Source organism: Bos indicus x Bos taurus, chromosome 18, assembly GCF_003369695.1.
Source record: "Bos indicus x Bos taurus breed Angus x Brahman F1 hybrid chromosome 18, Bos_hybrid_MaternalHap_v2.0, whole genome shotgun sequence".
Taxonomy (NCBI): domain Eukaryota; kingdom Metazoa; phylum Chordata; class Mammalia; order Artiodactyla; family Bovidae; genus Bos; species Bos indicus x Bos taurus.
Window position 1 is genome coordinate 55,139,873 of NC_040093.1, and position 12,278 is coordinate 55,152,150.

At 48.2% G+C, this 12,278-nt stretch overlaps 1 protein-coding gene across 3 annotated transcripts in view; it reads right to left on the reverse strand.

The window, feature by feature from the left end:
- The window catches only part of ATP2C2 (ATPase secretory pathway Ca2+ transporting 2), a 77,137-nt gene that overhangs the window by 20,851 nt on the left and 44,008 nt on the right, over nt 1-12,278 (reverse strand). For all 3 annotated transcript variants that reach the window (XM_027513899.1, XM_027513897.1, XM_027513898.1), the window contains exons 10-11: nt 11,547-11,622; nt 7,443-7,509 (exon numbers count right to left, since the gene is read on the reverse strand). In XM_027513899.1, coding sequence (XP_027369700.1) covers nt 7,443-7,509; nt 11,547-11,622 — 143 coding nt within the window. The remainder of the gene's footprint in view (nt 1-7,442; nt 7,510-11,546; nt 11,623-12,278) is intronic.

The following is a 12,278-nucleotide window of genomic DNA, read 5'->3' on the forward strand; positions in this document are numbered from 1 at the left end:
AGACCTGGAACTATTTAACAGTCTTTTTGGCTCTTGGAACTCTCCATGGTTGATGACATGGGTCGGGATGCATCCTCACGTGGAGGAGGTTCTCATTCATCATGGTCTGAAGGCTCTGCTTATTCTGGGAGCCCCTCACAGCTGAGGCTCGCCCTCTGCCCCTAACCCAGCCTTTGAAAGACCTAGTCATCTAAGCCCCCTTTCCAGCACCCAGCCTTCCTCCCTGGCCCCACCTCTTGCTGGAGTCCCAGCTGGGGTGGCTGGAGCCACAGCCTCACTTCTCTGATGCTTCTCTGAAGACTGATGCTTCCTGAACCGACAGCATCCGTATCCCCAGGGAGCCTGTTAGGAATTCAGGGTCTCCCATCCCCGCCACCCTCTAGCCTGAGTCACAGTCCCTGCAATCTGTCTGGGACAAGCTCTCCCAGGGACCCTCATGTGGTGAGGTTAGTTACGCTCAAGTCCAAGGCCCCCAGCTCTACAGCGTCCTCCTCTTCGGGAAGCCCTGCCCTCACCTCCAACTCCACTGTCCACGGCCACGCCCCTGCTCCTTCCTCCCGTGCCTCGGAACACGCTGCAGTTCACGCCTCCCACCGCCTCTCTGCTCCAAAGGAGAGCAGAGATGGCCGCACGGTGCGTGGAGAAGGGTTCTGAGGATGTGATTGGGCTCTGGAGGAAACGGGGCCCGTGAGGTTCCATGTGATCAGCCCCTAAGGGACCCCCCGCCCCCGACCCCGTCCGGTCTTATCCCCCAGCCAGCTGCACCTCCTTCTGGGTTCCTCGGATGAGCCAGGCTTGCTGCCTCCTCCACGCCTCTGCCCTGCCAGTCCCCTGCGGCCAGTCCCCTGTCTGAACGCCCGCCCTTCCCACCCCTAGCAGGTCCGCATCTCTCCAGCTTCAACTCCTCAGAGAAACCTCCAGCTGCCTTTTCTGGGGACACCCCTTCCAATCTCCCCATTTAATCCCTCTCTCAGCTGTCGTCTCCTGTGCAGTACTGATCAGAAGTTGTGACTATTTGCTAACATCCACTTAAATTGTTCACGTTTACTTTCCCCTCCAGCCTGCAGACTCCAAGGTCCAGCTCCAACAGCAGTGGACGAGGCAAGTACACAGTAAGCAGCTGCTCAGCAAACACGTACGGGGCAAGTAAACAAGCCAACTGCCAGGACCACAGGCAGCAGGGGGAGAGTACCTGTCCTGCCCGGGTGGTGGCCGGAGCACTGACCGGGACCCTGGCTTTGGAGCAGAATGCACGGCGTTGGCAGTCTGTCTCCTCCGCTCCCGGAATCCTGTAACTGTGGCAAGTGGGCTGGCCTAAGCTCCAGCTTCCCCATCAGGAGACCAGCCTGCCCGGCAGAGTGGTCCATGATGCACAGGGCCACGTGTCCCTCCAGAGCCCCACCCCTCCTCGACCCTGGCTGCGCCACCTTCACTTTCCTGAAGATTCTAGAACCGACTCACCTAGTATACTCAACATTCAGATACCGACCCAAGGAAAAACGGCCATCGAAAGCTCTGGGTTCTGTTTTCCTTTATTCCATTCAGGGTACACATAGCTCAGGAGACAAAGTCAGGCCACTCTATTCAACTTGAGATCATGACTTTGTCTATTCAAAAGAACACCTTGGGGGATTCCCTGGTGGTCCAGAGCAAGACTCCATGCTCCCAGTGCAAGGGAACAGGGTTCTATCCCTGGTCAGGGACCTAGATCCCACATGCTGCAACCCAGCCCCAGCGCAGCCAAATAAATAAGTACTTTAAAAAAAAAAAAACCTTAAGAAAAAAACCCTCAAAAAATAGTCATTGAATACTTCTGTAATAGGACACATACCTGCCCACAGGTGGACTTTGCCCGCCTGCCTCTCAATGCACACAGTGCCCCATGATTTAAAAAGAGGCATTTGGAATGTTAAAAGACCCATACCTGAATCTCTTCCTACTGCTAACTGCCAGGTAATGCCATCCATTCATTTATACACGGATGGACTTGACTAAGTACCAGAGATGTGTGCATTCCACCCCCAGTGCAAGGCTCTCTTGCCTACACTGGCCGGCCCCCCACGGCCTCCACACTTCACACGGGATGCCCCATCCCCTGGGAGTGCCTCACTGTCATTTACTATAATGGCAGTTCCAACTCAGCTGTTTGCAAACAGTTTCCTTTTTTTGTATACATTAGAAAGGCTCCAAGGATCCTTGTAATAACAGCTTTCTTAATTACCTGCTTTCTGTTTTCTTTGTTAAGATGTAATTCACATATCATAAAACTCGCCCTTCTAAAGTATACAATCCAATGGTTTTTAGTATATTCAGAGTTGTATAACCATCACCATAATCACTTTTAGAACCTCTTGCTGCTGCTGCTGCTGCTGCTGCTAAGTCGCTTCAGTTGTGTCCGACTCTGTGCGACCCCAGAGACAGCAGCCCACCAGGCTCCTCCATCCCTGGGATTCTCCAGGCAAGAACACTGGAGTGGGTTGCCATTGCCTTCTCCAATGCATGAAAGTGAAAAGTGAAAGTGAAGTCACTCAGTCATATCGAACCTCTTAATCACCCTCTAAAGAATCCCCATAACTGTTGTGGTCCCTCCTTATTTCCTGACCTCATCTCCTGGCAGGCACTTTTTCTGTCTGTATGAATTTGCCTCTTTGGGGCATTTCATAAAAACAAATGGCTTCCCTGATAGTTCAGTTGGTAAAGAATCCATTTGCAATGCAGGAGACCCCGGTTCAATTCTTGGGTCGGGAAGATCTGCTGGAGAAGGGATAGACTATTCACTCTATTATTCTTGGGCTTCCCTGGTAGCTCAGTTGGTAAAGAATCTGCCTGCAATGCAGGAGACCCCAGTTCGATTCCTGGGTCAGGAAGATCCCCTGGAGAAGGGAAAGTCTACCCACTCCAGTATTCAATTTTCACTTCACTTCATAAAAACAAAGTCATAGTATGCGGCCATTTGAGTCTGGCTTCCTCCTCTTCGGGCTTCCCAGGTGGATCAGTACTAACGTATCTGCCTGCCAGTGAGGAGACGGGTGTTCCATCCCTGGGTTGGGAAGATCCCCTGGAAGAGGAAATGGTAACCCACTCCAGTATTCTAGCATGAGAAATCCCAAGGACAGAAGAGCCTGGCAGGCTACAGTCCATGGGGGTCACAAAGAGTCAGACACGACAGCACACACCATACATTCGCCCTCCTCTTAGCCGCATGTTTCTATGGCAACCACCCTGTATCAAATGCAGTGCTTCACTCTTTTTTGTGGCTGAATAATAATACACTGCATGTTGCTTATCTGTCCATTAATTGATGGGCATCTAAGTTTGTTTACATCATGGGTTTGATGTACTAAGTATAAATTTTTTCTCACCAACATTAAATATTTAATAAATATTAAAATAATTTCCCACATATCATCTTTGGAAGTGGTCAAACAGGAGATGGCAAGAGTGAACATCAACATTTTAAGAATCAGTGACCGAATGGACAAGAATGGGCAAATTAATTCAGATGACCATTACATCTACTACTGTGGGCAAGAATCCCTTAGTAGACATGGAGTAGCCCTCATAGTCAACGAAAGAGTCCAAAATGCAGTACATGAGTGGCAATCTCAAAAATGACAGAAAGACTTTGGTTCATTTCCAAAGCAAACCATTCAACATCACAGTAATGCAAGTCTATGCCCCAAAAACTAGTGCTAAAGAATTGGAATTGCATGGTTATACGAAGACCTACAAGACCTTCTAGAACTAACACCAAAAAAAAAAAAAAATGTCCTTTTCATCATAGGGGATTGGAATGCACAAGCAGAAAGTCAAGAGATACCTGGAATAACAAGCAAGTTTGGCCTTGGAGTACAAAATGAAGCAGAGCAAAGGCTAACAGAGTTTTGCCAAGAAAATGCACTGATCATAGCAAACACCCTCTTCCAACAACACAAAAGATGACTCTACACAGGGACATGACCAGATGGTCAGTACTGAAATCAGATTGATTATATTCTTTGCTGAAGATGGAGAAGCTCTATGCAATCAGCAAAAACAAGACCAGGAGCTGACTGTGGCTCAGATCATGAACTTCTCATTGCTAAATTCACCTAATTTGAAGAAAGCAGGGAAAACCACTAGGCCATTCATGTATGACCTAAATCAGAACCCTTATGATTATACAGTGGAAGAGAACCCCATAAGTGTTGGGGTCAAAGAGATTCAAGGGATTAGATCTGGTAGACGTAATACCTGAAGAACTATGGATGGAGGTTGGTAACATTATATGGGAGGTGGATCAAAACCATCCCCAAGAAAAAGAAATGCAAGAAGGCAAAATGGTTGTCTGATAAGGCCCTACAAATAGTTGAGAAAAGAAGAGAAGTGAAAGGCAAAGGAGAAAAGGAAAGATATATCCATCTGAATGCAGAGTTCCAAAGAATAGCAAGGAGAGATAAGAAAGCCTTCCTTAGCGAGCAATGCAAAGAAATAGAGGAAAACAACAGAATGGGAAAGACTAGAGATCTCTTCAAGGAAATTAGAGATACCAAGGGAACATTTCATGCAAAGATGGGCTCGATAAAGGACAGAAATGGTATGGACCTAACAGAAGCAGAAGATATTAAGAAGAGGTGGCAATAATACACAAAAGAACTGTACAAAAAAGGTCTTAATGACTCAGATAACCACGATGGTGTGGTCACTCACCTAGAGCCAGACATCCTGGAGTGGGAAGTCAAGTGGGCCTTAGGAAGCATCACTCTGAACAAAGTTAGTGGAGGTGATGGAATTTCAGCTGAACTATTTCAAACCTTAAAAGATAATGCTGTTAAATTGATGCACTCAATATGCCAGCAAATTTGGAAAACTCAGCAGTGGCCACAGGACTGGAAAAGGTATATGTATTGGATTTCATTCCAGTCCCAAAGGGGAATGCCAAAGAATGTTCAAACTTCTGCACAACTGCACTCATTTCACATGCTAGCAAGGTAATTCTCAAAATCCTTCAAGCTAGGCTTCAGCAGTACGTGAACCAAGAACTTCCAGATGTATAAGCTGGATTTAGAAAAGGCAGAGGAACCAGAGATCAAATTGCCAATATCCTCTGGATCATAGAGAAAGCAAAGGAATTCTAGGAAAACATCTACTTCTGCTTCATTGACTATGCTAAAGTCTTTGACTGTGTGGATCACAACAGTGGAAAATTCTTAAGGAGATGGGAATACCAGACCCACCTTACCTGCCTCCTGAGAAACGTGTATGCAGGTCAAGAATCAACAGGTACAATCAGATATGGAACGAGTTGGTTCAAAATTGGAAAAGGAGTACGTCAAGGCCGTATATTGTCATTCTGCTTATTTAACCTACGTGCAGAGTACATCATGTGAAATGCCAGGCTGGATGAAACACAAGCTGGAATCAAGACCGCCAGGAGAAATACCAATAACCTCAGATATGCAAATGACACCACCCTAATGGCAGAAAGCCAAGAGGAACTGAAGAGCCTCTTGATGAAGGTGAAAGAGGAGAGTGAAAAAGTTGGCTTAAAATTCAACATTCAAAAAATGAAGATCAGGGCATCCAGTCCCATTACTTCATGGCAAATAGATGGGGGGAAAAAATGGAAACAGTGACAAATTTTACTTTCTTGGGCTTCAAAATCACTGCAGACAGTGACTGCAGCCATGAAATTAAAAGACGCTTGCTCCTTGGAAGAAAAGCTATGACAAGCCTAGACAGCATATTAAAAAGTAGAGACATCACTTTGCCGACAAAGGTCTGTATAATCAAAGCTATGTTTTTTTCCAGTAGCCATGTACTGATGTGACAGGTGGACCATAAAGAAGCTTGCGTGCTGAAGACTTGATACTTTTGAACTGTGATGTTGGAGAAGACTCTTGAGAGTACTTTGGAGATCAAACCAGTCAAACCTAAAGGAAATCAACCCTGAATATTCATTGGAAGGACTGATGCGGAAGCTCTAATACTTAGGCTACCTGATGTGACGAGCTGACTCACTGGAAAAGACCCCGATGCTGGGAGAGACTGAGGGCAGGAGGAGAAGGGGAGACAGAGGATGAGATGGTTGGATGGTATCACCGACTCAGTGGACATGAGTTTGAGCAAACTCCAGGATAGTGAAGGACAGGGAAGCCTGGTGTGCTACCGCCCATGGGGTTGCAAAGAGTTAGACACAACGGAGCGACTGAACAACAACGTGTCACCTGAACCATCTTATAGACAACACAAGGTGGGGGTCCCACCCCGGGGAAACCAACACAGGCCTGAAGTGGCTCCTTCACATCCCAGATCACCAGTTGCCCCTCTGCTGGGACAAGCCCGTGTCCCCAAGCAGCCATGGAAAAGCTGTGGCAACTCCCCCTGCCTGCCTCTGCTCCTCCAGCAGGACCTGGGCTGGGATAGTTGTTTATGAGCATCGCCAGGCCAGGGAAGGCAGGTTCCCCGGGCTTAAAGCCCAGACCCCGGTTCTGCTCCCTGCCGTCAGCCCTGTGTCTTCTGTCCTCTCCTGCAGCCGTCTCCATAAACCAAGGGCCGAGTTCCAGATGCTAATTAGAACACGCACCCACCTTGTGCTCAGTTTGGCGGCAGGCACCTGCAAGGGGCACCAGGGCATCCTCACGCACCCTTAGGAGGGTTGACGTCACCCTCATTTACAGAGGAGGACACAGATAACCAGAAAGTGAAGATGCTTGCCTGGGGTGGCCCCGCTGGCAAGCGGCAAAGTGTTGGTCGCTCAGTCATGTCTGACTCATTGTGACCCCATGGACTGTAGCCCACCAGGCTCCTCTGTCCGTGGGATTTCCCAGGCAAGAATACTGGAGTGGGTAGCCATTCCCTTCTTCGGGGGATCTCCCCAGCTAGGGATCAAACCTAGGTCTACTGCTTTGTAGGCAGATTCTTTACTGTCTGAGCCTCCAAGGAAGCGCAAATGGCAAAGGCAGAAACTAAACTGGGCAGACTGCTTCTCAGTTCAGTTCAGTTCAGTCGCTCAGTCGTGTCCGACTCTTTGCAACCCCATGAATCGCAGCACGCCAGGCCTCCCTGTCCATCACCAACTCTCGGAGTTCACTCAGACTCACGTCCATCGAGTCGGTGATGCCATCCAGCCATCTCATCCTCTGTCGTCCCCTCCTCCTCCTGCCTTCAATCCTTCCACAGAACTGACTCCTTTGAAAAGACCCTGATGCTGGGAAGGATTGAAGGCTGGCTCTGGAGTCCGTATTTAGCCAGTAAGACATAAACCCATGGCTCGGGGGACAAGGACGAGGAGCTGTCATTCCTTTTTCTGACGTTCGTTGGACACCCCCACCACCAGACAATGCGTTGCGGGGGACTGGGGCTTGGAGTGGAGGGGCTGCATCTGCCCCACACCGTTCCTGCCCCCAAACTCCCACCTTCTCTTGCTGCACAAATGAAGGGCAATGGCCCAGCACCCTTACCTGACCCCGATGGTGAACATGCTGAGCAGGTGTTTCCCTTGCAGCCAGCCAGTGAACATGATCAGGCCTGGGAGGAGATGGAAACACACACATAAGTACACACACACACACACACGTATATATACAGGCTCGAGGAGAAGAGGGCGGCAGAGGATGGGATGGTTGGATGGCATCACTGACTCAGTGGACATGAATTTGAGCAAACTCTGGGAGATAGTGGACAGGGAAGCCTGGTGTGCTGTAGCCCAAGGGGTTGCAAAGAGTCATATGTGACTTAGTGACTGAATGTTTATGAACAACACGCAGAATGAACAGCAACAGAATGTTTATGAACACACGCACACACCCATCCACACACACACAAGTATGTTTTTCAACGTCTGAAGGCATTCCAAACTCATTTCCTTAGTGTTTATGGAAATACAGACACAGAGCAATTATGAATAACTTCAAACACTTGTCACCGCTCCCATTTTTAAGGAAGGAACTCTCCTGCTTACAAAAGAGGATGGTTTTCCTTTTTCAGGAAAGGATCAAGTCAGTTCAAGTAAAAGAAAGAAACAGCCACCCGGTTTATCTGGGGCTGTTTGCAACATTTCTGAGCTATTCCAGAAGTTTCCCACAGGCTGTATGTTTACAGGACTTGCCCCAAGGTTTCTGACATGACCAACGACAGCCGCTCCCCTGATGGGTTCACGAGCTGGTCTCTCTTAGCTGATTTTATTCTGCATTTTTGTGATTAAAGACATTCCTTATCCCATTTTTCTCTTTCATCAATTGTTGGCCCAGTATTTAAACACCAGACACTGTGTTACACACGGGGTATGTGGACAGTCAGAGATGGAGCCTTCAGGTAAAGAAGTGCATGACTCATGCTGGGGCCCATGAAAGGCCCGAGATGTTCTGGCAACGGGGCAAAGTTCAGGGTCCACCAGGCACGGCCTCAGTTTGCTCATCTGTAAAGTGGAAGAAATGACTACATCTTCCTCAAGGACTTGTTTTAGGATTTAAGATGTAACAATGCCCTTGGAGATCTCAGCATGGCTCCTGGCCCACAGTAACACCAAGTCATGAACTGCTGTGGCCACAGTTACAAGACAGGCGAGGGGGAAGTAGGAGGTGAGAGGAGTTGCCTGTTGACACATCCTGGGGGACTTGCCGAAGAGCATCAGATGTGTCTTGTAGGGAAAGCAGAGCCAGGGTGAGCTTTCTGCTGGGCAGTAGTGGCATGTGTGTGTCTGCATGTGTTTGGATATGTGTGTGTTGGGGGTAGAGAGGTCATAAGATCTGATTTATTGGGGTTTCATTTTTTTTTTTTCATACTTTGACTAGCAACAGAACTCAGTAGTCAAAATCTTAGCAGGAACCCAAATGAACCTAGAAAGATTAGGGGGAAGTTTTACTAAAAATAGGGGCAGAGCCAACCCACAGGACCTGCCCCCATCCTGGGTCCTGCCACAGTAGGAGGGTGGGGGCCTCACAAAAGCCAAATGTGCTTCTTTCTTCCCAAATTCAGGTTCAGTAATTTTCCATCGGTGTCTAGAAATAGGACACTGTGAGTATTGAGACCACAGAGGTGACAAACACCACTTTCCCCTGAAACCGGCTGTTAAGCCTTTACCAGCACACCACTCTTTCCCAGCATCCCTAGGCCTTTCTAAGGGTTCACAACTCCCACTCTGCCAGAGCAGTTCTTGAAATATTTACTAAAAAGAGAAAACATCTGAGCGGTTATCACGGGCCTGGCCATGGACATGCCAATTTAAGTTCTAAGTTAACGTGAGGAATAATGGCTTATACGAGGCAGTGACCCTGCAGCACCTCTGACCTTTGACAGATTTCATCCTGTGGAAAGGCCTGCTACGAGCATCTATTTGACAATCTGTCTTGAAGCACACCTACTTGGTATTTTCTCTGGGGGCTATTGCTACAGCCCGTTCTCCTTCTGGCAACCCCAGGGTCTAGAGCAGGTGGCAGACAGCTTTTCCTCCAACAGGTTGGGTAGAAAACAGCACTCGCTTTATGAGCCTTATGGTCTGTTGCAGCTCAACTTGGCCATTGCAGTGTGCAAATGGCCATAGATAATATATGAATGGGTTTGGCTGTGTGCCAATAAAAGTTATTTGTGAACACTGAAATTTGATTTTCATATAAGGTTAATGTCAGAAGATAGTCTTCTTCTGATTTTTGTAAAAGTCTTGGCTTGTGAGCCACACAAAACAGGTGGTGAACCCGATTTGGCCTGGGAGTCAGAGTTTCCATCCCCTGCTCTAGAGAGTAAAAGGGCCCTCTGGGCAGCCAGGGGCGTGTGGGCATCCATCCACCCTGTCCCAGATGCCTAATCAGTGTAACCCCAAGGAGGGCAGGTGAATGATGGCATAGAGCCACTCTCCCTCCATGACAGACATCACTAATCTATCACAGTCCTCCTCCACCATGCCTGAGCACGGCCTCCAAATCCTCTCACAAGCACAGAGCCCTCCCTGGCTGTGATAAGACTTGACAGTTAAGATAAAACCCACTTCCCATGAAACTGCTCCAGGGAAAACTAGGGCGGAAAGGAGGGAAGAGGACACAGAGCTATTCGAAAACAGGAAACCTACTGACTGAGCAAACTCTGAGTACAACATCCAAAATTGACATTTGGAAAGGAGCCTAGAAACTAGAGAATGGGGAAGGGGTGGCCAGGGAGGAAAGGGCAGGCAGGTCTATCTCTAGCACGATAGAATTGAGAGATCCGAATTCAGATCATATCCTCTTAACACTGTGCTAATTTTACAACCTCCTAAAGTTGTAAAGGAATGGGAGATACCTTCCATGCCTTTGGATATATGTTTTCCTTGGTCTGAAATTCCCAATCTTCTCTTTTTTTTCACTTGGCAAACTCCTACCCATCCTACAAGACCCAACTTAACGGCACCTCCTCTTTGAAGCCTTCTCAACTCTCCCATGCAAAATTAACAGCTACCTTCACATTTCATATTTGTTCAGGTGTCTCTCTCCTATTTCTCTGGCGTCCTCCAAAGGGAAGAAGCTGTGTCTTACTCATCTCAGTGGCCCCAGAACCTATCGCAGGGTCAAGTGTGTCATAAGATACTCGTTAAATGAACCAATGCATCTGGATGACCAGAAGCACGACAAAACTGCTGCTAGGAGGGACAGCCGCCTCTTCTCCCAAGAACTTTCTCCACTCTGCAGTTTTAGCCAGACTCACTAGAGCTCCTCTCATCACTGCTTGTGCTATGGGCAGTGGTTGGCTGCTTTGTTCCTTTATTCACTAAACCAACATTTATTGAGAATCTATAATGGCCCAGGCACTGGTTGACCCTGGAAGCTGAGAACGAAGGACACAGACTCAAAGCCAGAGCTGGAGGCAGCAGGAAGGGGCAGGTGCAGGAACCAGGGTATAATTCAGGAATAAGACCTGAATTTTGGGCTGCAGCACCATGGGGATACTGTTTGGTATGCTGCCAAAGGTCAGGAGGAACAAGCCCAGGCACAGCATAGAAACCTGCCGGTGCACCACCAGACTACATTTCCCAGTCTGCTTTGCAGTTAGGTAGGCCATGTGACTTCATTCTGGCCAATCAAGAATGGGCAAAAGTGATGACTTCACTTCCTGGTCCCTGCCTTTAAAAAATGCTCCCCCTCCCACCCCCACTCCCCACAAGTCTCTATGTTCTTTCTTTCCCCATCTGCTGGTTTAACAGAATTATGGCCCACTCCTCCCAGGAACTGGAGGAAGGCAGAACAACAATACAGCAGGAGCCTGGGACTGCAAGTCAGTGTTCAGAAGTGAGCTACCTGGGAAAGCCATTTCACCAGGAATGTGCCCACGGACTGCAGTGTAAGCAAGAAATAAGTTATGATCATGTTAAGCCATTAAAATGTAGGAGCTACCTGTTACTGCTGCTAGCTTGTCCGATTGATACAGAAACCTCTTGCTGCTGACCAAGAACCTCTGATCCCAAACCCCAGTCCTCACCCAGGTGAGTAGTAAGGTATTTGAGAGACAGCTATGGGTGCACAGGATGGCTCCCTTCCACACCCCCCACCCCCTCTTCCACCCCTGCCAGGACCCCATGCAGAAACTGCTTCACCCACCAATTATGCCGAATGAGAAGAGTGTCAGTTGCTTCCCCAGCTTGTCCATGCTTTTCTGTAGAGGAGTTTTAGGTGTCTAAAAGGATGAGAACAATGAGTTTGTTAGATGAGATCTGGGAGTGTCCCTCCTGCTTCTATTCTCTCTCTCTTTTTTTTTTTTGGCTGCACTGTGAGCTTGTGGAATCTTAGTTCCCTGACCAGGGATGGAACTCGTGCCCTCTGCAGTAGAAGCACAGAATCCCAACCACTGGACCGCCAGGGAAGACCCTGCTTGGATTTTTTTATATCTTAAGCTGAGTGATGATTATACAGGGACACATATATAGAAATCCACAGACTGCTACATTTCAGATCTGTGCATATCACCGTAAGTCATATCTTGACAAAAATCCTAATGAGCATTTCAAAGTAAAAAGTTTTTAAAAGTGTACTCACATTAACCATATCATCCTTGTTCCTAAGGAGTAGGTGGGGCAGGTGTCACCAGCTGAGAATCATCTCAAACCCCACCTTACAAGAAACCCAGGGCTTCCCTGCTGGTCCAATGGTTGAGAGTCCGCCTGCCAATATGGGGGACACGGGTTCGATCCCTGATCCAGGAGGATCCCACATGCAGCGAGGCAACGGGGGCCCTAGAGCCCGTGCTCCACAACACCAACCGCGATGAGAAGCCTGAGCACCACAACGAGTAGCTGCTGCTCGCCGCAACTAGAGAAAGCCTACACACAGCAA